This window comes from Anabrus simplex, chromosome 5 (assembly GCF_040414725.1).
Source record: "Anabrus simplex isolate iqAnaSimp1 chromosome 5, ASM4041472v1, whole genome shotgun sequence".
Taxonomy (NCBI): domain Eukaryota; kingdom Metazoa; phylum Arthropoda; class Insecta; order Orthoptera; family Tettigoniidae; genus Anabrus; species Anabrus simplex.
Window position 1 is genome coordinate 43848966 of NC_090269.1, and position 26890 is coordinate 43875855.

The window sequence follows — 26890 nt, forward strand, 5'->3', positions numbered from 1 at the left end:
TATCTTCAATTTCAGTCACTTAGGATCAACAATTCAAAGAAATATTCATATTAATGAATAAAAAAGTCTCAATATACGTTTTCAATCACTCACAAATCGTTACCAGTATTCTTCAAGAATTCATGGTTGTCCAAAATGTGTCCTTTTATTCATGCTGGCTGGTAGCGATACCCGTACACTGGAGACACATGGGAGTGGTGTGTTGACCTCAAATAATTAATCTACAATTGTTGCACTCAGTTTTCGTCTTCCTATCAGCACTGGAAGGGCAATACCAACATCTTGTTCGGCCTTTCTTAGCTGGAGGTCTTGTAATCGGAGTTTCAATGTCTACTTATCCAGCTATGTTCGACCTCAGTGAACGAAGAAAGTTCTCCATTACGGCTGGGCTTTTCATGTGTTCGTGGACCATTTCTTGAGACAGTTACTTGAGAAAAGCTCATCTAACTACCGTATCAGGTCCCTTTGATAGGTAGGCAATGAGAGTATTTATGCTAGCTACATTCAGCACGGCATAAAATACCGTTAGTGGCCAGCGGTTACTCACACGTACAACGTACCACAAAGCTCGTCAACAACATCAACGCCAGACTTCGGGAAGTTGCAAAATCTATTAATCTCCGGCTTCTGTTTATCTCCGGTTTGTCCATCAATAGGCGCGTCATTCTGCATTGTCGATAGGAGCAGCACGGTCTTTCCTTTCCTCGGAACATGTGATACCAGAGTCACTTGATTATCAAAGGCAAATTTATGAATACTGTGGTCTGTTTTTGTTTTGTAAAAAACTATGAGGAATTCCTTTTTTATTTTTACGTAACGTTCCAACTAACGGAAGCCGATGATTGCCTAGCATATATTTTGCTAAGCTCACTTTCTGACACACAGTCATCTTCACTTTCACTTGCCTGTCCACCGATTCCTTCCTCTTCATTTCCTTTAAATACTTCATCAATTAGTCGTTTCAAACGTTCTTGTTCCTTATTCCAATCCATCGACACAGCTATCAAGATAAGCACTGATTTGACCAAAAAGTCACGCGAGGACTGGCGCCCTGGGTAAATCAGATCCGCCAGAGAGTAACACACTAATAACTCGGGTGATGACAAAGCTATAACATGTGAACTTTCTCAGGATTTAGTCCAAGGTCAGGAAGGAAGGTACTGAAGGCAACAGGAAACGAGAGGTGACCATTTCAGAATTATGGGCTAATATTTAAATCTCGAGTCAAAAACATCCATGCGCCAGTCTTCGCGGGTTAAATACATTTCCACCCTGTGGACTTTAGCTTCATCAAATACTTCATAAACTTCTTAATTACTTATTTCTTTGTTAATGATGGTGCCAAAATCTCTTGCAATGAGGGTTATTATCTGCAATTTCGTTATTAATTACCCGAGGTCTGCCGAAATGTTCCGACTTTGTTCGAATGTTTGGCGGCTCCCCACGGTGTGTTGTCAGGCCACGGAACGTGAGACGAGCTTGCAATGAAGAACTACGTTTGCACTCGCAGTTGCAATTTTTAGCAAGGTAGAATTATGGGTTCAATACACCAAAATTATTATCGCGTAATTGTAATTCCAGTGGGAAAATGACGAAGGGAGAATTATTTTATCAACGTCAGGTTGAAACAGTCGCACACCATAAAATATTTCATATATGAAACACCGACCGGCGAATAAGATAAACAGATGTCAACAAAAACACTATTAACCTTACATGCAATACTAATTAACGTCACAATTAACCACAGCCCATTATGTAAAACATGCAAACAAATATATTTATCGAACAAAATTTCAACTCTCAAAAATCCATCTGAATTGCCGAATAGGTCCAGTGATATTTGTATGATATACTTTGTAACTTATAAAAAACGTAATGCTCATTTTCACTAACTACAAATGGGGGTAGGTTTTGTTTACGCACCTCCATTGTACAACACTGAAAGTTATTATTAATTAACCCTTGGTCACGATTTTCCGGATATTTCTGGGCCTAATATACTTTTCTTTGTAGTAAGGTACATTGGCTAATATGGGAAAATGCTACGACAAGCATAATTAGTTTTAACTTCGTAAGTTAAAGTGGCAATTGAATTGGATCACCACCTTGTGTGGGTAGGCCCTATAATATCTTCCCTAACAATAAATTTGGTATCAAAATGATGAATGTACACAACACTATTAGGCCTAACATTTGGTTCGAAGTTTTCTCTATGAATGCACTTAACCCATTTTTGCTTTAATACTGGGTCTTTTGGAAATCCTAATACAGTTGTGCACTATCCTTATAATTGGACTTACTTCCAGGCACACAACACATTTAACTATAAACATAATGCACAGGTAAAGTATAAAGAAAACACTTTCAGAGAAGAACATGAGAACCACCACGGGCATTGTTCGACTAAATAAGCTCTTTAAAACAAACAGCTTTTTACGGCACAGAAAGAGGCTCTTTAGCCTTCTTGAGACTATAAATAAACGCAGTTTACTATTAACAATATTCAAATTTCCGTAATAACACGACTTATATAAATCAAAACACACACATGCTAACACTCCAAATGCCGCAATTATGTACAGTTACGATAGGTCTGAGGTATTGTAGTTGGTCTTGCTCAGAGATTAATGCTACTCTCGATTGTCCCAAGATGGCGATTCGAGTAGCCGAGCATATTCGAAACGTGAGTTCCTTATTTCCGCGTGTAGTCGCTGTAATTTCATGAAAGTTGATGATAATTATTAGTTTTTTTAGTAAGTGTGCGAGTGTATTTATATGAGTTAGTGGGCAGTTAGGATCTGTAGTTATACGCAATAATATGAGAAAACGTTTGTTTTGATCGTGTTGGGAACCGGGTTTAAGTCGAACTACGGCAATGCCTCTCTAACAACCATTCTTAAGTTTTCTAAGGAATACAACATTAAGAGAGAAGTGGATTGAAATCGTGACTATTTTGAAGTCGATGACGTACAGTAGTATGCATAATTCATTTTGGGGATAAGTGTGAGGTTAGAAAATACTTTCTTATTTTATTCTAAATTGTGAACCTGTTCGTGTTTCTCGGAAAAATCATTTAGATAGGTGATAATTGACATGTTGATGTTCTGTCAGTGTCTATGTGCTTCGAAGTGTGGAGTGATTTAGATGCAAGTGTATTTTCGGAGAATCTATGCTTGCCTGCGGAAAAAATGTCTGGATCTTGAAGTATAGAAAAACGTGTGTGTGACAGATGGAGGCAGTTGGAGAATTGGGTGAGTTGTCTTACCAATTATTGTGATAAAATTGTAGCTCTCTAAAAGAATAACTTAATTGATAAATGCACACTGTTACACATAAGAAATAGTGATTTGGGGGATTTAGATGGGTTTGTAACGCAGGGTTTTACAATACCAACATCTTCCGATTCATTCTTTGGTTATCTATTATCAAGCAGACTACATCAAATTGAAGCTCGTTCATGGGTTATAAACAGTCAATAGAGCTTTTGCATTCATGTTCCTTAAAGGGCAATGACCTATTACTTCTTTAGTGTCAAGGTTTCATTACTAAGTTTATTACCGTCACTATGTGAGGTGCTGTTATGCCATATGTCAACATATGATTTAAGAGTTTCCAAAAAGGAAAGCTTAGTATCGCCAGGGCCGTTAATTGGGTTAATATAATCATTTCGGGTGTGCTTTCTTTTCATTGAGTGCTGACCATTAGAAATTGTTCACCACTTCGAAACTAAGGCAACACGTTATGGTTCATCGTTCTCACACCTATCTGTGTCGGTGCGACGTAAATCCCCTAGCAAATAAATAAATAAATAAATAAATTGAGACGTTTCTCACCTTAATTTATCATGTATTTCCATCTATCCAGTGAAGTGAAGAGAAAACGTTTTTACTGGACTAATTTAAATGTCAAAATAATCTGCTTGTTGATCTCTTTTACTGTGGGACTGTTCGTCTATTCTAGTAGAATATATGTGATTCTAGTTTATATGAGTTGGGTAGTTGTTGCCGATGCGTTTTCATACTTGAAGCAGTGATTTTCAGCATAATGTTACGTTCATCATGTTAAATTACCGCCATTATTACAATATATACGTGATATTTTCATGTTAGCCAATCCCAGCAGTCCGGCTACTTCGATCGCTATGTTTTCTAATGTTACGGTCAGAGTATTGGAGTAAGTCTGTGTCCGGCTCCATGGCTAATTTGTTAGAGTGCTGGGCTTTGGTCACAGGGTTCCCGAGTTCGATTTCCGGCAGGGTCGGGAATTTTAACCATAATTGGTAAATTCCTTAGCACGGGGCTGGATATATGAATTGTCTTCATCATCATTTCATCCTCATCACGACGCCCATGTCACCTACGAGCGTCAAATCAAAAGACTTGCATGTTGCAAGCCGAACTTGTCCTCGGACATTCCCGGCACTAAAAGACATACGCCATTTCATTTCGTCTGTGTGTCGCTATTTTTACACTCCACAAGAAAGAACATCTTTAAAAACATATTGTCCAATTTGCGGAATACCACACTACCAACCAGCAGAGAAACACATACTGTACATCCCTCAGTAAAACTTGACTTGATCCATACAAAGTGCCGACTTCAATTAATAGCTAAAATGTCAGAAAGAAGACTAATAAAAGAAAAAGCTTATCAACCTTATGAAATAAATGAAAGTCGTGAGATATAAACAGTAAACATTTTATTAATGTACAATACGTAACATAACAATAACATAACTTTTCAAACAATTTCGTAGTCACAGATTTTATTTCAACTAAAGCTAAAATACCTGTGCTATTAAGACTGAAAATATACAACTGTATTGAAAACATAAGTTAAGAAATACATGGAACAAAAGAAATATACTATTATTAAAGTTTTAACAGTAAATACTAATGATTAATTTGCTTATCACTAAGCACTCACAATCCAAAGAGCTTAAGTTCTTCCACCGTACCCAGTGCATTCTCAGAGGAGAAAATGCAAGCTGTACGTGGAAAACGCATAAACTCATTTCATCCCTGATTGCTAAATACGTTGTACTTTGAAGCCCACTTTTATAAAGAAGGAATTAAAGCTCTGAATAGAGTACTAAGATTTGTACTCTGGGCCACAATACTCTCAATGTTGTTCGAAACTAAAATGTTGTTGACAACTTCTACGAATTTACCTGTTTATTATATCCACACGCCAGAAACCCTTCGTAAACGCATCCATTTCAGCAATTTTGAAACGAAGTGAATTAAAATTTACAGAAATGTTGTAACATTTTGAGAAAATGAGTTCCTGAATTTGAAATAAATAGATAAATCTAAAGAATATCTTCATTATACAATTACTTTTTAACCTCTTATTCTGAGAGTTTTATATTGTTTTGAACACAAGTTTGGGAACACGAAAAATAATGAAGTTATTCTGTCACTGTCTGATAGTTTCAACACGATCGGGTAGTTTATTTATGACTGTTTTGCTGCCTATTTACTAAAGAGGATGCCTCATTGAAGGGTTCTGGTACAACGTGTTTCCTTAGCAGTAGGGGTAGTTGGGGCAAGCTGCAGCAGGTACTCCAGCAGGGTATTCACGAGCGACGTAGCCAGCAGGAACGAGGTTCACGTTACAGTAGGGGTAGTTGGGGCAAGCGGCAGCAGGCACATCAGCAGGGTAGCTTCGAGCCAATGGGATGGGTGAAGCCTGGGGTCCAAAGGTTGCGATAATGCTGTTATCACAGTTGGGGTAGTTGGGGCACAGTGCGGGGTTCAGCCCTGCTGGGTAGCGATCCTGAGCAACAGCAACCAGGACGATAGCGGCGATCACAAACTGCAAGAAACAGAGAAAATACATGGTTAATTCTAGGCCTTCCTTTTCTAAGAAAGATTTCTCCCCTTTATGCATCAATGCTATTGGAGAATGGGACAAATGAACGTAGCTTAAAGGTCCGGTGAGGACAAGCAGGCTCCACTATTCCGCCAACATTGTCACTTGTTACTGAATATTAAAGAGGACAGTGCGCCTTTAATAAAACATATGCCTTTAACTACGAACTAGCAGGTATAACAATTGTCAATGATTATTTTATTTTAGGAATGGAATTCGTGTCCACCTCTGTGGTGTAATGTTTAGTGTGATTAGTGGCCACCCACCTGAGGCTCGGGTTCGATTCCCGGGTCTGCCACGAAATTTGAGAAGATGTACGAGGACTAGAACGGGGTTCGTTAAGCCTCGGGAGGTCAACTGAGTAGAGGGGTTTCGATTCCCACCTTAGCCATCCTGGAGGTGGTTTTCGTGGTTTCCCACTTCTCCTCCAGGCAAATGCGTGGATGGTACCTAATTTAAGGCCACGGCCGCTTCATTTCCTCTTCCTTTTCTATCCTTTCCGGTTTTCCCATTCCCCACAAGGCTCCTGTTCAGCATAGCTGATGAGGCCACCTGGACGAGGTACTGGTCCTTCTCCCTAGCTATATACCCCCGATCCATAGTCTCACACTCCACGACAGTGCCCTTGAGGCTGAGAGGTGGGATCTCTCACTGAGATCGAGCGGAAAACCAACCCTGGACGGTAAACGGATTAAGAAGGAAGGAAGGAAGGAAGGAATGGATTCCTCATAGAGAAAAGAAGAAAAAGAGTATGACAACACAGGTCCGGAAATGCATAATTGCAGAGTTATGCGATGTTTTAGTTGGTTCATAATAAACAGTAGTGGAATACACGACAGACTTTAAGTGTCCCCTAAGGTAAGAGACCAGGGGAGTGTGGTAGCCAAGCAGTTGGTCCACCTCTACCTACCCAGTGCCCAGGATAATACACATTAAGGTGCCTGCAGGTAAAATGACTGAAATGCGCTGAAGCTCCAATATACATGAAGTACAGCTGTCGGCGGAATGTTAGTGATATGTTTTCCAAGTAATCAGGCAACGTAGTGCGCAAGATATCTCTGTAGTCCTGTCCGGTAAGTCTGCCCGGAAGAACACAAGATCCGAACAAGCAAACACCAAGAAGTGCTGAGGATAGGGCAGAGGTAGGTCAGGCTCACATCAAATTTATTTGCAACAATTTATTCGTAACAATTGTAACCGGTGTCTCACATTTTATTTTGGAAATCATGACGTGTCGCCGTGCATTCATAATACATACAATGGTAATTACAAAAATAAGGTCTCCTATTTTTTGTAAATACAAAGAACCGTTTATTTCGATAACGTTTAGACCATTTTAATGGTTGAACACTTATCTTTTTTGCTACAAAATTAACATTTCAGTCGATGTATTTTTGTAGACGGTGTGACAATCGAGTCCAAACAGTTGTCGTTATCGTCCGCATAGCGGCGAAGAACAAACAAAAAATAGCGCGAGGAGTGGCATCCCTCTTCGCCCAAGTCATGAAAATTCAAATAAACACCGACGACGAGGTGAAAGATGAGGTTTAACGCTTCCTCAACGGCATGGCGGCGAGCTGATATGACATGGGCGTACAAAAACTGTCAGTCTACAAAAATGCATCGACCGAAATGATGATTATGTAGAAAATAGATACATCTTTAAGCTTTAAAATGATGTAATATTATAAAAAATAAAAGGTTATTTGTATTTATAAAAAATAGGAGAGCTCATTTTTGGGATTACCCTCGTAGACGCTCGGACAACACTGTAATTATGTATTTATAGACACACGGTGTAATAACCTTTCTTTCTTCTCTTTATATGAGGAGGTCCTTCAGCCCGCCTCGTGGCCATGATCGTTAAGGCATCAAGTCTATATTGTACCTGTCAAAGGCACATGGGATATATTGGACCTGAAATTCTCCGCATGATTTAAATAATTATGAAAAGAAAAATGGTGGGATTCTTCCTTTAATGAACACTGGAATCTATGCGACAGCGGTAATATCTAAACTGTGGCACGTGGGGCCCCACGTTGGGCGCTAAGTTTATGTACCTGTCCAAGGCTTCAGTACATAAATAAATTGTCGTGGCACAATATGGTCTGACACCGTGATTAGCCGGTTCGAGTCCCGTTGGTCGGCATGGTAGGAGAGGTGGTGGTATACAATTTCTAATCACTAGATTGCGTGCCAAAAGCCTGGATTCCATTCCTAACCCACCCGAAATGTTTATATGGACGCATATGACACTGTTGGTGGTAATTCGTCCGTTCGATGGGGACGTTAAGCCTTGAGTAGACCCCTTGGTGCTATTCGATAGGAGAAGGCTATGTGCCGGCACCGGGTTTCACCCTCTCGCTTCCTTCGATCATATAGCACACCATTAATTTCATCTCATTAACTCCTTGATTAGGTTGATGTCATGAACGGCATCCGGTCGTAAAATTTCGCCACGAAGATTCACCTCACTTCTAATTCAACCCCGTACAGAAACGGGACAAGAGTTGGACAAACATACGAGTAACTCATTTCTGAAATGTAGCCGTCTAGTTTTTTATATACCCTGTATACTTGTTTCGTAGTCTAAATACAGTTGAAACTAGGTAATAAAAATAAATGTAGGGGAGACACCGCTAAATCCGAAATATCAAATAACATTGGAAGTACAGAGCGAGCTGGCCGTGGGGTTAGGGTCACATAGCTATGAGATTAAGTTCAGGAAATAGTGGGTTCGAACCCTATTGTCGGCAGCCCTGAATATGGTTTCTCATTTTCACATGAGGCATATGCTGGGACTGTGCCTTAATTAAGGCCAAGGTTGCTTCCTTCCCACTCCTAATCCTTTTCTAACCCATCGTCGCCATAATACCTATCTGTGTCGGTGCGACGTAATGTAGGTAGTAAAAAAATGGAAGTATGACGCATTTCGGGAATGATTATCAAAATAATATTTATACACTGCAACAACTGTTTTTATGCTATACTTATTTAGCACTTCAGAAAAATATTAACACTTACTTTTTCAATTAATTAACCTAATTGTAACTGTAATATTTCGGCTAAATACGCAGCAATTCGGATAATTCCGCAGTACTCCATGAGTTCATTACCAATCACGGTGTAATAATGTATAGCCTGTTGAAACTAGTAATACATACCATAGAAGTACTGCCTTAAGGAGTAGCATAACTGACATTTAGAACTTCTACAATTTAACACTTATTAGAACCAAATTTAAAGTACAGGCATATATTAATAAGATTTGGAGTTGATTAGTTAATTCGTTACAAAGTTTATTGTATGGAAGATGCTCCTTTCGGCACAGTTTTCATTATATTTGGGCTTTAATTTTGCAGACTTTTAAAAATATACGTAATAATAACTTTGGGTTTTGCAGTCGGATATAATCTATTGGCGATACAAGTTTTTCAGTTTTTCATTATTCATACAATAGGCAGAGATCTAGTTTGGTGCTATTCAACCGTCAAGACAAAGGCAAAGTCCCCTCCGTACAGGCCATGAAGGCCCTTGGAGAAGTGGAAGGTAAAGGCTTCCACCATTGTTAACCGCGGCACGTGATGGGGTAGAGTGGTTAGCTGTACGCCCGGCCACCTTTGCCCCCAGGAATTAACCTGGTACTCATGTTTGGTGTAGGCTGAGTGAACCTCAGGGCCACATGCACCTCCGGAAGTGGAAATCTCGTTTCTTAAATTTTATGACTTCCTGACGGCGATTCGAACCCACGTCCTTCCGGGCGAACCGAGCACGCCTTTACCGCCTCGGCCAGACGGCCCCTGCTATTTAACTGTAGGACCAAAAATTACGAAGGTAATAATCAACTAATAATAAAATGCAGAACTACTTTTAATTCCTGTTCATACTGAAATATTATCTCAAAATTTCAGGAGTTTTTTTTTTTTTTTTTTTTTTTTTACAAGTTGCCTTTACATCGCACCGACACAGGCAGGTCTATAGGCGACGATGGAACAGAAAAACGCTAGGGAGGAAGTGGACGTGGCCTTAATTAAGGTACAGCCCCACGGAAAACTATTTTCAGGGCTGCCGACAGTGGGGTTCGAACCCACTATCTCCCGATTACTGGATACTGGCCGCATTTAAGCGACTGCAGCTATCGAGCTCGATCAGAAGAATCTGATAAAAACTCTGTCGCAAGGAGCATTTTATACAGGCAAAGAGCTGAACATATTTTAAGCCAGAAAAATGCTAGTCCGCCTCTGTGGTGTAGTGGTTAGTGTGATTAGCTGCCACACCCAGAGGCCCGGGTTCGATTCCCGGCTCTGCCTCGAAATTTGAAAGTGGTACGAGGACTGGAATGGGGTCCACTGAGCCTCGTGAGGTCAACTGAGTAGAGGTGGGTTCGATTCCCACCTCAGCCGTCCTCGAAGTGGTTTTCCGTAGTTTCTCACTTCTCCTCCAGGCAAATGCCGTGATGGTACCTAAGTTAAGGCCACGGCCGCTTTCTTCCCTCTTCCTTGCCTGTCCCTTACAATATTCTCATCCCTCCACAAGGGCTGTTCTGGATAGCAGGTTAGGCCGCTGGGCGAGGTACTGGTCATCCTCCCCAGTTGAATCCGCCGACCCAGAGTCTGAAGCTCCAGGACACTGGCCTTGAGGCGGTAGAGGTGGGATCCCTCGCTAAGTCCGAGGGAAAAACCGAGCCTGGAGGGTAAACAGATCAAGAAGAAGAAGAAGAAGAAGAAGAAGAAGAAGAAAAGAAGAAGAAGAAGAAGAAGAAGAAGAAGAAGATGCAATAAAATGTTTTACGGAATGTAATTGCTTTAAAAACTGCTCTGGACTGTAATTTACTCATTCAGAATTTTTTCTCCTCTTACACACAGAGTATGCCTAGTACAAGGTAAAAATCATCTAGTTCTTCCTCTTTCAAATCACCTTACACTTTTGCCCTAACGCCATTTTTAAAGCTCTAAATGCCGGATTTTAAAGGTAGCGCCATGGCGTATCTAGAGCCACGGCCGACTGGATCCCTCGCTGCGCTCCTAGCTAGAGCGACACATCAAGTCGGCCTTGCTAGAGCAAGCGCACGCCCCTTTCTCTCACGCTGTCAGACAATATTGGATTCAAAACTTTTTCGGACTACCATTCAATAATAGATACCGCTAAAATATATTAAACCTGAACATTTGATTTTTTTCTCCAAAAATCGCAACATTATTTCAGTCATGACATCTTAAAGAAGCGTGTCTTCCAAACAGTAAAAGGGATAAGTACCGAAGTTTCTTGGTGCTACCACCAGAGGGATCTACTACACAGTTTACAACTTTTATCATAGGAGTACAAGGTGCTCAGAAGACATATTAAGCCGATCAGACTTCCCTTTCCTCGCGCTAGGGTAAAGCCGCAGTAAGGTTTTTAAAGTTACCGCGGAATTAGCCATACTTCGGACTTAGACGTGTCTTCTCCCCCATTAGAAATTTGAATAAAATAACATGAAATGTAATATTTTAGTAGTCCGGCCCCGCGGTGTAGGGAGCGACGCCTCCGCCTGTCACCCGGCGGCGACGGGTTCGATTCCTGGCCGGGTCAGGGGTTTTTAATTGTAAATGATTAATGCCCCTGGCCTAGGCGTTTGTGTCCTTAACATTCCTTGCCTCACATTCAACACTCTACACTTCCGCAATTCCACTTACACACGCAGGTTCCTCTCATATGGTGAAGTAATGGCAAAATATCTTCATAGGTCTACGCCACGAACAAATATCAATTAAAACATATTTTAGTAAATACGTTATTCAAGGCTGCCTAGCCGTGTGGTAAAAGTGTGGCCGGTTTTCCTAGAAGGACGTGGGTTCGATTCTCTGTTAGGAAGTCGAAATGCTTAGAAATGAGACTTCCATTTCTGGAGAGGCACATAGCTCTAGGGTTCACTCAGCCGACGCCAGAAATGAACACTACATGAATTTCTGGGAACAAAGGAAGCCAGGCAAACGTTAACCACTTGATCTCACGTGTTGCCGAGGTTAAAGCCTTCATCTGCCTGTGAGTGAGGGCGGTACAATAACACCCAGGTTATCCCCTGCCTGTCCTAAGAGGCGACTGGCTCTTAACTTGCGAGCGTGTGTTAGAGACCATGGGGTCCTTAGCTGACTCGTGACATTTGTTTCCACTTGATTGCGCCAGGCTCTTCATTTTCACCTATCCTCTCCGAGCTCTCTTAGTCACTCTTGTTACTTTCCGACCCCGACGGTACTAGGTTTCGAGGCCTAGGGGAGTCTTTCGTTTTCACTCCATTCGTAGCCCTCGTCTTTCTTTGGTCGATATCTTAATTTTCCGAAGTGTCAGATCCTTTATATTTTAATAGAGGATGGTTACTTCGTCTTAAAACAGAAACTACCACCACCACCTTACAGCCTTTATCTTCTACTCCTCCAGAGTCTTCACAGCCTGTAGGGTGATGAATTTGAGAATAACTAAGCATAATGTCATTTTCAATGAATTTGTTGCAATAAGTTTCTGATAAGCAGTTAAAAAAGAGAAATAACTGAAAGTACGGCTGAAAGAGAGAAATAATGGAGTAATTGATAAAATGATGTTAACGCTCAGTTACCCAATTCATATTTCGAGGACGTACATAACCAGATCTGGTCTGACAGACATCTACATCTTTATTTCTTAATACGTTTACCCTGCAGGGTTGGTTTTTCCCTCGGACTCAGCGGGGGATCCCACCTCTACTGCCTCAAGGGCAGTGTCCTGAAGCGTGAAACTTTGGGTCGGGGATACAACTGGGAATGAGGATTAGTCCATCATCCAGGCGGCCTCACATGTTATGCTGAACAGGGGCTTTGTGGCAGGGGGGGGGGAGGGTGATGAGAAGATTGGAAGGGATAGACAAGGAAGAGGGAAGGAAGTGGCCGTGGTCTTAAGTTAGGTACCATCCCGGCATTTGCCTGGAGTAGAAGTGGGAAACCACGGAAAACGACTTCGAGCATGGCTGAGGTTGGAATCGAACCCCCTTCTACTCATTTGACCTCCCGAGGCTGAGTGGACCCTATTTCAGCCCTCGTACCACTTTTCAAATTTCGTGGCAGAGCAGGAGAATCGAACCCGGCCCACCGGGGCGTGGCAGCTAATCACACTGCGTACTACGAACAATCGAATGATTAAAACGGTTCCAAAACCTAAACTATACACCCTGTGTCATGTATATATTGGAGTAACACATCCATAAACAAGAAACATATTAAGTAACTTACAGTAGTTAACGGGAGAGAAGATTTCTTTGAAAATCTCCTCACAGTGTAAATTCAAATGATGCAGGGAAAAATACTGGATATGATTTGTTATTATTAATTCGTATAGTAAGATAAGAACAAAACATGAAAATATAAGGAAAATATAGTTAAAAGAAAACTTTACAAATAAAAAAGTATTTATAAAATCCTCCTTATCAATACAAATCTGTGATAACCGTCAATACGGAATGAGATTTATAACTTGCAAATAAGAAAATACAAGTAATTTCTTGACTATATACTACTGTTGTAATCCAAGGATCTGACTTATGATCGAGGATGATTACCTAGTTGTACATCCTCTTAAAACAAAAATCACCACCACCACCACCACGAATATTACTTTCAACAAATGTGTTCTTAATCGCCAGCAGACCGCACGAAAACTATAAAATGTTGCAAATCACGCGATGTGGCAGCTGGCGATAAACTGATGTTTTCCTCGTACGCATCAACAATAGATTAAAGAACACCACGCTTTCTTCCGGTCGCCATAAAGGAGATAAACAATCACTGTAACCACGCCGTGCGATCTCGCAGACCTGTTCTGGGTACTTCTGGGTTAAGAAAAAAGAACTATAAGTTGGGTCTAGATCTTCATAAAATCTACCAGATCATATGGCATTATAGTGTTTGCAGACAAGATATTCTAGCAACTACATTTGAATAATAGTTCGTTCCACTGAATTAGAATGTTCACTAGCATGTTCAGGAGATAGTGGGTTCGAATACCACCGTCGGTAACGATGAAGATGATTTTCTGTGGTTTTCTATTTCCACACCTTAATTAAGGCCACGGCTGTTATCTTCCCAATCCTAGCGTTTTCCCATCCTTGCGTCGACGGAAACCTTAGATGTGATAATGCGACGTTAAACCAATAGCAAAAAAACCAAACAATACACTCTGGCGTGTATATATTGCAATTAATTCGGACTGTAATTATGAATGAGGAGGCCTTAAGCGTATCATGTAAAGTAAAACGTATGTAGAAGAAATAAGAAACCACGGGTACATCATTCAGAGATGGATTCAAGTTCATATCTCTCGGCATCTGTGCTACAGCGGTTCTCACGAAGAAAAACGGCCCCGCTTAAATCTATTATCATTTACATTAAATCATTTTCTGGACGAAATTTTGTCCCCTCAAAGTTGCCGCTTTACCACTGCAGAACATGTCCTTTTAATGACAAAAATCGCCGCAGTCTGCTCTGCATTGCAAATGGTAGTGTCACAACTAATTATAACAATGTATCAGGCAGGCACTGCGAGTGAGTTTTAATAGAACAATGTTTGCTCAATTGCTGTGGACAAGCCACGCGTTGGCGGATTAATATATTGTATAACATTACATCATGTCGACCTTGCCCGTGAAGTAACCACACCTTGGAATCTGCCCACCTTCCAACTTCTGACACAGAAGCAGATCACGTCACACTTCTGGTACCTGTCAAAATACCGCCCAGGTTCAATTTCTCAGCGTGACTATTTCTATCTAGGCTCCTCTCTCTCTGTCTCTCTCTCTACGCAATCACAGCTAAGTACATACAATAAATGACTGTTCAAGGCTGGCTTATGAAAAATGATCTCCAATCCATTTGTCTTCCTTTTCCTGCTTTCTTTTGAAGTCGTTTGGTCTTGACGAGATTTGGAAATCGAAACTCATTCATTGCTCATGATCCTTCCCTTTCTTTTGCCGATACCTTCATTTTTCGAAGTGACGGACCTTTGCCATTTTTCTTATGATTAGTGTTAATAGAGAATGGTTGACCAGTTTTAATTCATTTTAAAACTAATCACCACCTACAGTATCCTTACGCAAGAGCAATGGTTATCTGTGTATGTTGGGTATTCAGCCCGAAGGCTGGTTTGATCCTCCACAGCTCCGCCAAAAGCTGTCATAAATGGCTTAGGCGTCACTGAAGAGGCGTAGTAGGGAAATGAGGAGTGATGTAGTTTCCCGTTGCTTTCCTTATGAAATTGTCTGATGAAATTATAACCTGACCTGTTCTTGTATGCCTTAGCTGACGAGACCTAGTGTTTACAGTGCACTGTGTCTTCTGGTATGGGCTAGATCAAATTTATTACCTTCATTGACCTGTCTCAGTCTCTTCTTTGGCTTTGACAACATGAAAGCGACCGAGGTATGAGCGATGCTAGTAATACCATTCCTTATGCAGCCAGCCTCTGTTGTGAATGGTGTGAAAATATCGCTCATAGGGTCGGTAGATGCATGCATTTCAGGGGGCAAGGCAGACTGATATGTTTTACGTCGTACCGACACAGACAGATCTTATGGTGACAATGGGACAGGAAAGGCCTAGGAATGGTAAGGAAGCGGCCGTGGCCTTGATTAAGGTACAGCCCCAGCATTTGTCTGGTATGAAAATGGGAAACCACGGAAAAACATCTTCAGGACTGCTGACAGTGGGATTCGAACCCACTATCTCCCGGATGCGAGTTCACAGCTGCGCGCCCCTAAACGCAAGGCCAACTTGCCCGGTAGTAAAAATCCTACTGCATAAATTGGTCACATTGGTTGCTATGATATCACTTCCTGTGTAGTGTTTATATGTTAGGAAATACGGTAACATGTACGTCTTGTAAGTGGCATTACATTTTCAAGCGTAATTTCTGAAAGAAACTACATTTTTTGCGAATGTTTCCCGTTTTCTCAGAAATTACTAAAGGTAGAACTCAGGCATTTTTACCTCTCATTAACAGCATTGTTATTTTTATACGGATCTACAATGGTAGAGATACCACACATAATTTAATCATAACTAATTTTTAAAAATAAATACATTTTGAATTTTAAGGATTTAATTTTTAAAATTTCCGCCTCTGTGGTGTAGTGGTTAGTGTGATTAGCTGCCACCCCCAGAGGCCCGGGTTCGATTCCCGGCTCTGCCACAAAATTTGTAAAGTGGTACGAAGGCTGGAACGGGGTCCACTTAGCCTCGGGAGGTCAACTGAGTAGACGGGGGTTCGATTCCCACCTCAGCCATCCTGGAAGTTGTTTTCCGTGGTTTCCCACTTCTCCTCCAGGGAAATGCCGGGATGGTACCTAACTTAAGGCCACGGCCGCTTCCTTCCCTCTTCCTTGTCTATCCCTTCCAAACCTCCCATCCCCCCCACAAGGCCTCTGTTCAGCATAACAGGTGAGGACGCCTGGGCGAGGTACTGGTCATCCTCCCCAGTTGTATCCCCCGACACAGTGTCTAAAGCTCCAGGACACTGCCCTTGAGGCGATAGAGGTGGGATTCCTCGCTGAGTCCGAGGGAAAAACCGACCCTGGAAACAGATTACGAACGAACGAATTTTAAAAATCCATATCTTGATTTCTAATAAAAGTAGAACCAAGAAAGTAGATCAATGAATGTATTAGATATGGGTCTACATACTACACAAATTTCAATTTATTACCTTCGAGACTTCCAGAGAAACCGGGATGTAAAGCTCTTAAATTTAAAATTGGCTTTACGTCGCATCGACACAGATAGATCTTAAGGCGACAATGGGATAGGAAGCAGCCGTGGCCTTAATTAGGGTACAGCCCCAGCATTTGCCTGGTGAGAAAGTGGGAAACCACGGAAAACCATCCTCAGGGCTGCCGACAGTGGGGTTCGAACCCACTATCTCCCGAATGCAAGCCTACAGCTGCACGGCCCTAACCGCATGGCCAACGCACCCGGTGCTGTTAAATTTAACATTACCAGGAGAGGCCTTTGATACTCCCTTTAAGAAAAGGCTAAGTAAACAATTAATAAGACATCTGCCAACTTGGTGACGGCCCTAACTGCAGATATTGATGACTGACTGATTGATTGATTGATTGATTGATTGATTGATTGATTGATTGATACATCAACCTTGTATCAGTAGATTCAATTAGATTCAGAACTCCTGCGGGCATGTCGGCGCCACCCAAAATCGTAAAATTAGTTAATGGAATGCAAACGCACATTATTATTATTATTATTATTATTATTATTATTATTATTATTATTATTATTATTATTATTATTATTATTATTTCTACTGATAGCGTTAATAGTTTGCTACACTCTCGCACAGGTGACCACGGAACCAGATTTAAGTAGAGAAGCAAGATAATCATAGTCTCGTGTACCTACAGCCCAACTTGGCTGGGAGGAAAGGAGAAAATGAGACCACTGCCGCCAGATCAGAGCGCCAAGATGTTGCCCTATAACTAGTGCCACTATAAATGTGTAATGCTACAATTTATTTCGGACTTTCTAGTTTGTAGTCGAGTGATTACTTTGAAAGCTCGCGAGAGTCAGTCATTCATATTGTGAAGAGAATAGAAAGTAATGAGAGAGAAAGGGAAAAATGAGTTTATTATCCATTGAAATGAGAAGGGCTCATATCCAGATAGGCTGGCGACTTTCTTATGAAGAACAAGTATAATATCTCTGTTTAAAAGAGAGTTAAAATCGAGGCCATTGGCCTAAAATATGTGGTGAAATATCAGTCAATTTTTTTAGTTATCCTGATATTTCATTTAATATTTCTTGAAGGAAACGACATAGTATTGCACTGTCTTTTTCATAAACAATTGTCCAGAGCAGCTTAGTGTGCTAGAGTGATCTCGAGAGTGCGAGTACTAATTGACCTGGATGGCAGGTGGGTTTGATTTTCCTGTTGGCCTTCATTGGCCGGGGTAGCGACCCTACTCCTTACCGTAGAACTCGGGTTCGATTCCCAGCCAGGTGAGAAATTTGATCTAGGATCTGAGGGCTGGTTCGAGGTCCACTATGCTTACGTGATTACAACTGAGGAGGACGGTGAGATAGCGGCCCCGGTCTAGAAAGCAAAGAATAACGGCCGAGAGGATTCGTCGTGCCAACCACACACCTCGTAATCTGCAGGACTTCGGGCTGAGCAGCAGTCGCTTGGTGGGCCATGGTCCTTCGGGGCAGTTGCGCCATTGGGTTTGGTGAGGCTGGCCATCATAGATTTCCGAGATTTCCCATTTTCTCTTCGGGGAAATAATGAGGCAGAACTTCGACTTAGGCACAGCAGCATCCTTCTTATTTCTAGCCTCAGTTAACTGCACGCCAATCAGAACAGATATTACATAACCCCCAAGAACTCAAAAATGTTGAGACGTGCGTGCCTACCAAGGGTCCTAGCTTAGTCTGGTATTGCTTTTACTATCATGTGGAAGGTTCCTGCTATCTTTCCAGTCATACCTCTCTCGATCAAATATTGTTTTTCGATTCCTACGCTATTTGGTTAGCGAGACTTAGGAAGTCACACTTTCTAGCCTTTCATGGCTCTTCGTTTCCTTCATTCGATACTTTAATTCTTGCAGATTTGGGAATTAATGTTAATCTGAGCTGGTAATTCATCTCTTTCACCCTCCTTATCTGATCTCCCTGGTACTCCCTGGTTTTTCTCCCTGTCTCAATGGTACTTAGTTAACAAGGCTTAGACTTCCATGCGACTTCACTTTGTTTACTTAATTAACATAATAATTCTTCGAAAAATCGCACATTTTCCTCCTTGTGTAGCAATTAGTGTTATGGGAAGTAATGAAATGACGTATGGCTTTTAGTGCTATTTGATTTGACTCCCATAGGCGACCTGCGCATCGTGCTGAGGATGAAAATATGATGAAGACGACACATACACCTAGCCCCCGTGCTAGCGAAATGAACCAATGATGCTTAAAATTCCCGACTCTGCCGGGAATCGAACCCGGGACCCCTGTGACCAAAGGCCAGCACGCTAACCGTTTAGCCATGGAGCCGGAGGTTACGGGAAGTGAAAATCCAACAATAATAAAGTTCTTGGTTTTATAATAATGTTATCGATTTTACGTCCCACTAACTACTTTGACGGTTTTTGGAGACACCGAGGTGCCGGAATTTTGACTCGCAGGATTTCTTTTACGTACCAGTAAATCTGCCACCTTCAAATACTATCGGATTGAGCCAGGATCGATCCTGCCAAGCTGGGCTCAGAAGGCCAGTGATCTTACCGTCCGAGCTTCTCAGCCCGGCTCTTGGTTTTGTCCTACCAGCTATTTTTACGGTTTTGGGAGAAGCCGAGGTGGAATTTTTTCCAGTAGAAGTTCATTTAGGTGCCGGCAACTTTACTGACAGAAGGATGGCATATTTGAGAATCATCTAATACCGTTGAACTGAGCTGATACTGAACCCGTTAACTTGGTCTCTGAAAGTTAGTGCTCTTCCGCCTGAGCCACTCACCTCCCTAAAACAACAGTCATCATTATACTTCAGTAGGACAGGTTATTTCGCGTGATCTCGGACCCTCGCGGAGAGCAGTTTGCTTCTCTCCAACAGCCACTTCTTCTTTGAAATAACTTCGACACTGGCAATATAAGCTTCTTTATGTCGCATTTCCATTCACAAATCCCTTGGATAAAAGAAAGCTATTTCCCTCACATCATCTATTGTTCATTTGAAAGCTTTATGGTACTATAATCATCACATTTAGAAAATATGTATCGAGCGAATTGGTTGCGAGGTACAAGCTATATAACTGTTCGGGAGTTGGCAGATTCTTCGAACCCCACTACTCACAGCCTTGAAGATGATGTTCCGTGGTTTCCCATTTTTACACCAGGCAAATACTTCTGACTGGTAGGTTGCTATAACGTACAATATCATAAGCTTGATCGGTTAGCGTGTAAATACTCTTAAAAATACCTGTACTTTAATAAAGCGACTGGTTAACATGTAATTACAAGTAGGAATTCATAAAATTTACACTGATAGCTTCTGAGTTTTATTAAATTAGACCACTGAAATCCCAATTTATTTCATAAATCCCTAATCCTGATTTCGTTCAGAGAAAAATTTCGCTTTACTTGAAAGAAACACCAGTTCGTTCAGAAATACCGGGCGAGTTGGCCGTGCGGTTAGGGGCGCAAAGCTGTGAGCTGTGAGATAGTGGGTTCAAATCCCACTGTCGGTAGCCCTGAAGATGGTTTTTCGTCGTTTCCCATTTTCACACCAGGCAAATGCTGGGGCTGTTACCTAATTAAGGCCACGACAGCTTCCTTCCTACTCCTGGCCCTTTCCTATCTCATCGTCACCATAAGACTTATCCTTGTCGGTGCGGCGTAAAGCCACTAGCAAAAAAAAAGTTCTGAAATAAACCCTGATTTTGTTCAGAAACAATCCCCATTTCATTCGCCAATAAATTCCGATTTCATTCAGGAAATATCTGGATTTCGTTCAAAAATATATCCTCATTTCGATCAGAAATGACTCCAATTTTGTTCGAAAAGAAATCACTTCGTTCAGAAATAATTTCGATTTTATTCAGAGAAAAATGTAATATATTATCTGAAATACCATTCCAAAAAATTCACTTTCATTCTGGAATAAAATATAATTTTGTTCTGAAACAATGCCGATTTCGTTCAGAAAAAATAGACTTCATTGAGATTTATATCTCTGATTTACTCAGAAAAACCTTTATTTCGTTCAGGAGGAAAGCCTATTTTATCCGAATTTTATTCAGAAAGAAATCCTGATGTCCGCCTCTGTGGTGTAGTGGTTAGTGTGATTAGCTGCCATCCCAGGAGGCCCGGGTTCGATTCCCGGCTCGGCCACGAAATTTGAAAAGTGGTACGAGGGCTGGAACGGGTTCCACTCAGCCTCGGGAGGTCAACTGAGTATAGGTGGGTTCGATTCCCACCTCAGCCATCCTGGAAGTGGTTTTCCGTGGTTTCCCACTTCTCCTCCAGGCAAATGCCGGGATGGTACCTAACTTAAGGCCACGGCCGCTTTCCTTTCCCCTTCCTTGCCTGTCCCATCCAATCTTTCCATCCCTCCACAAGGCCCCTGTTCAGCATAGCAGGTGAGGCCGCCTGGGCGAGGTACTGGTCATTCTCCCCAGTTGTATCCCCCGACCCAAAGTCTGAAGCTCCAGGACACTGCCCTTGAGGCAGTAGAGGTGCGATCCCTCGCTGAGTCCGAGGGAAAAACCGAACCTGGAGGCTAAACAGATTAAGAAGAAGAAAAAGAAGAAGAAGGAGAAATCCTGATTTCATTTAGAGGGGATCACGGTTTCGTTCAGAAAATGTCTCAATTTCGTTTGGGGGAGAAAATGGTAGTTATTTTTGTTGTTGTTGAGAAAACTGCAATCCTGGCGTTGATGGTTAGAGAATTTGAGAACCTTTCTTTCAAATCCTTCGAATCCAGAGCAATGCAGTCCTGAACCCAAATATCTCTAGTTACTGTTCTGTCAAGTACTAATGTAACTGTGTTCAAATTTAATAGTTATACTACTATTATTTATATTTTGATATACTGCGAATATTTTCTTCGGTTGTTCGTTTCACTTACCAGTTTGGCGTACATGGTGGTGTTTCGGATGTTCTCTGTAGAGAAGAGGCTGCTAGACTTGCTCGACTGTGAGTGCTGAGGAAATGACAGACTTCCCCACTTTATATAGGTCTTGACACAGGTGGAGACCCACGTCGCGAGATTTTTTTCTTGCTCCTTTCGGTCTCCCCACTCCGCATCGTCCCAGGTGTGTGTCGTCACAGCATCCCAACGGGACGCATTTGAGGTAGGTAGAGGCAGGCCATAACAAGAGAATCAGATCCACTGAATCAAGGACGCATACTCTCTTCTGTATGCATCTCAGTTGATTTTTACAGCGTTCTGTGTTCGTACGCCTCTATCCTTGCACTATATCGCCGGTCGTGGATTGCATTTTGATCAGAAGGTGCTTGTTGCACTGTTGTTACACCTCTAATGGCTTCGTCGATCTTGATAGTTTGACCGTTACTGCAACCAAACCTACAATAATTCGGTAATATTGTTGGCTTAAAGTTTTTGCCTTCTGTGACAACTGAATTGTAAAAATCGAGATTAATTGATTTAAGGGGAAACACAATCAATACATATAATTATATCTATACTAATACATAAGGAGGTAAAGTTTGTTTGTATGTAATGGCTAATCTCAGGAACTACTGGAGCGATTCTAAAAATAATTTTACTAATGTAAGTATTCATTATCTCTGAGGAACAGGGTCTGTATTTTATTTTCAAAACAATTCGAGGAGGGGGGCAAGGAGAGGAGACATAAAATACTAGGCTAATATAGGCGAAATATCGAATTTGTCGTACAAGTACGAGACTAAGCTCAATTTAAGCCCCTTGACGCAAAGAGCAAAACTCGGTGAGCCCTACGGGCTCGAAAACCATGTTTTAAGGCCCTTAAACGAACCGTTATGGAGATATTGGCACCACAGTACCCCTGCTCTAGGATTCGGGTACCGGACGAGTTGGCCGTGCGGTTAGAGTCGCTCGGCTGTAACCTTGCATCCGGGAGTTGGTGGGTTCAAATCCCACTGTCGGCAGTCCTGAAGATGGTTTTACGTGGTTTCCAATTTTCACACGAGTCAAATGCTGGGGCTGTACCTTAATTAAGTCCACGGCCAATTCCTTCCCATTCCTAGGCCTCCCCTATCTTATCGTCGCCATAAGACCTATCTGTGTCGGTGCGACGTAAAGAAGAAGAAGAAGAAAAAAGGCTAAGAATCGGATAAAGAAATGAACTGCCGTAACCATGGCAACGTCAACTCCAAGATTCTACAGCAGCGAGATTATCTAACATATTACAGACATTAAACATGGTGTTTAATATATCCTTTAAAAATTAAATAATACATATTTTGTTTTCAGAAAATCCACTTAAGGGGTGATTGGGGGAGGGGGTGGGGGAGGTGAAAAATGTGGGGAAGGATTTGAATTATTTATATGAGGATGCATAGAGCTCTGAAACTGAAGATGTTACAGACGTTGAAATTGGTACTTGGAATCCCCTTTAAAAATAAATGATCACACTTTTTTTGTGTGGAAAATCCACTTAAGGGGGTGAAATAATAAAAAAAGCGAGTGAATTTTTAACATGAGTATCTTCTTGTTCTACCGCTTTTTCCACATCTGTGGGGTCGTGGGTGCGAACTGTGCCGCAAATGTGGATTTCACCCTGTTTTACGGCTGGATGCCCTTCCTGACGCCAATGTAATTACTATTGCGTGTTTCTGTTGTGGTTGGTAAAGTGGTGTGTTGAGTGGATATGAAGAGGAAAGTGTTGGAACAAACACAAACAACCTGACCCCGAGCCAGAAGAATTAATCACACGCGATTTAATTCCCCGACTCAGCCCGGAATCGAACCCGGAACCCGGGGTAGTTTTTAAAATGAGTATATCTACAGTATATCTCATAAACTTAACATGTTACAAACGTGAAAACTGGTATTTGTAATCTCCTTTAAAAATAAAGAAACACGTACTTTTCGTTTTCGGAAAATCAAGTTAAGCTGGAGATCGAAATTAAGTGAAGAAGGGGTTGAATTCTCTTTATGAGGATACTTATATCTCAAAAACTAAGATGTTACAGACGTGATAATTGGTATTTGGAATATCCTTTAGACATAAAGAAATCCTTTCCTTTTTCTACTTAAAAGAGGACTGTTTCTCACATGTAGAGTTCCATGTCGCATGTTCTTGTTTTAGCTCTGCCAGTATTCGGTTCCATGGCTAAATTGTTAGCGTGCTCGCCTTTGGTCACAGGGGTTCTGGGTTCGATTCCCGGCAGGGTCGGGAATTTTAACCATCATTGGTTAATTTCGCTGGCACGGGGGCTGGGTTTATGTGTCGTCTTCATCATCATTTCATCCTCATCACGACACGCCTACGGGCGTCAAATCAAAAGACCTGTACGCGGCTAGCCGAACATGTCCTCGGACACTCCCGGCACTAAAAGCCATACGCCATTTCATTTCAGCTCTGCCAGTAGCCTGGTCATCTTAGCCCCAATGCCACAAACGTGGTTTAGAAAGAGGTTCTGGGGTAAATGAAATGCACTTTTTCGGCGAGGTTTTATACTTTAGGGATTTTCAGATAATGTCTTAGTGCAGTGCCGAGGAACAATTAATTTTTATCAACTTATGAAATCCTCGCGAGAGAAGCTGTGGGTAACAGCAAGTATATACATAATAAGAATTTTATCTGTAAATTATCAGAATTTTAAAAGAATGGTATTTATATAGCAGCCAGGTCCACGATAACAAAGAAATGCACTTTTAAATTTTCTGTCATTTCTGTCTGTCTGTATGTATGTACGCGCATCACGAGAAAATGGCTGAAGAGAATTGAATGAAAATTGGTATGTGAAGTTGGGAAATGAGGCACTACGATCTAGGCTATAAATAATGTTATTCACGCTGTGTAAAATGGTAGTTTGGGGAAGGCCTAAAATTTCATTCTCAAATATCTATGTTATTAGTGGCCCTATCGATCAATACTACATAACTGAAGTTATATACACTGACTGACAGAGCAAATGCAACACCAAGAAGGAGTGGTCAGAACTTTATGCCAATTGCAGGGTAGACTGACGTCACTGAGGTATGCTCATGATGTGAAATGCGCCGCTGTGCTGCGCACGTAGCGAACGATAAATGGGACACGGCGTTGGCGAATGGCCCACTTCGTACCGTGATTTCTCAGCCGACAGTCATTGTAGAACGTGTTGTCGTGTGCCACAGGACACGTGTATAGCTAAGAATGCCAGGCCGCCGTCAACGGAGGCATTTCCAGCAGACAGACGACTTTACGAGGGGTATGGTGATCGGGCTGAGAAGGGCAGGTTGGTCGCTTCGTCAAATCGCAGCCGATACCCATAGGGATGTGTCCACGGTGCAGCGCCTGTGGCGAAGATGGTTGGCGCAGGGACATGTGGCACGTGCGAGGGATCCAGGTGCAGCTCGAGTGACGTCAGCACGCGAGGATCGGCGCATCCGCCGCCAAGCGGTGGCAGCCCCGCACGCCACGTCAACCGCCATTCTTCAGCATGTGCAAGACACCCTCGCTGTTCCAATATCGACCAGAACAATTTCCCGTCGATTGGTTGAAGGAGGCCTGCACTCCCGGCGTCCGCTCAGAAGACTACCATTGACTCCACAGCATAGACGTGCACGCCTGGCATGGTGGCGGGCTAGAGCGACTTGGATGAGGGAATGGCGGAACGTCGTGTTCTCCGATGAGTCACGCTTCTGTTGTGTCAGTGATAGTCACCGCAGACGAGTGTGGCGTCGGCGTGGAGAAAGGTCAAATCCGGCAGAACTGTGGAGCGCCCTACCGCTAGACAACGCGGCATCATGGTTTGGGGCGCTATTGCGTATGATTCCACGTCACCTCTAGTGCGTATTCAAGGCACGTTAAATGCCCACCGCTACGTGCAGCATGTGCTGCGGCCGGTGGCACTCCCGTACCTTCAGGGGCTGCCCAATGCTCTGTTTCAGCAGGATAATGCCCGCCCACACACACACTGCTCGCATCTCCCAACAGGCTCTACGAGGTGTACAGATGCTTCCGTGGCCAGCGTACTCTCCGGATCTCTCACCAATCAAACACGTGTGGGATCTCATTGGACGCCGTTTGCAAACTCTGCCCCAGCCTCGTACGGACGACCATCTGTGGCAAATGTTTGACAGAGAATGGAGAACCATCCCTCAGGACACCATCCGCACTCTTATTGACTCTGTACCTCGACGTGTTTCTGCGTGCATCGCCGCTCGCGGTGGTCCTACATCCTACTGAGTCGATGCCGTGCGCATTGTGTAACCTGCATATCGGTTTGAAATAAACATCAATTATTCGTCCGTGCCGTCTCTGTTTTTTCCCCAACTTTCATCCCTTTCGAACCACTCCTTCTTGGTGTTGCATTTGCTCTGTCAGTCAGTGTATAATTAAATTTACGATCTTTTACGTCTTATACATTTTTACTTAACCGGCTGTGATAACAGAGACATTCATAAATTTCCATTGCTGTTGCTAAGTCCATCATTAATGCCAAGCCTCTAGAAAATGGCTGAACATCGGTATGTAAAGTCGGAGAATAAAGCACTACTGTATAGGCTATAAATAACTTTATTAACTCTGTATGAAACGGTAGTTTAGGGGAAGGCACCAAACATTTATTTTTAAATACCTATGTTGTTAAGCAAATTAATAAAATGTTAATCACAACGTGTACACGACTTCATCTAGAATTCTGTATACAATGTAGAATTCCATAGCGAGGCACGGGTACACCAGCTAGTGGGATTATAACTTATAAAAGTTTATAAAATAATTCTCAGTTAACTATTATCGAGGAATATTTGCAATACTCACGCGGTTGAATTGCGTAATGCATTGTCATTATAAGTAGATTAAATGTTTTAAAACTTTTACAGAATGATATTGTCGGTATTTTAAATGGTATCAGCTTTATTTATCAAAATGATATATACAGATGTTACACACAAGGCAGGAGGGTTATAGTGTGTACCTTTATGAAACATTTATCTGAATAATGTATCCGGAACCTGCTTGTAGTGTAATCAAACACACCTATAACGTACTGTGCGTCGTACCCAACATCTCGTCTGGCTCCATGGCTAAATAGTTAGCGCAGTAATCGGGAGATAGTGGGTTCGAGCCCCACTGTCGGCAGCCCTGAAGATGGTTTTCCATGGTTTCCCATTTTCACACCAGGCAAATGCCGGGGCTGTACCTTAATTAAGGCCACGGCCGCTTCCTTCCAATTCCTAGGCCTTCCCTACCCCATCGTCGCCATAAGACATATCTGTGTCGGTGCGACGTAAAGCAAATAGCAAAAAAAAAAAAAAAAAAAAAAAATATATATATATAGTTAGCGTGCTGGCTTTTG

At 42.1% G+C, this 26890-nt stretch overlaps 1 protein-coding gene across 1 annotated transcript; it reads right to left on the reverse strand.

Annotated features, from left to right (window-relative positions):
• Positions 1-4680: 4680 nt before the first annotated feature.
• On the reverse strand, positions 4681-21592 carry LOC136874305 (cuticle protein 1). Its single transcript, XM_067147949.2, has 2 exons — positions 21501-21592; positions 4681-5820 (listed from the first exon to the last, which is right to left on the reverse strand). Exons 1-2 carry the CDS (start codon positions 21513-21515, stop codon positions 5530-5532), a joined length of 306 nt encoding a protein of 101 aa, XP_067004050.1. The 5' UTR covers positions 21516-21592; the 3' UTR covers positions 4681-5529.
• Between the last annotated feature and the right edge of the window lie 5298 nt (positions 21593-26890).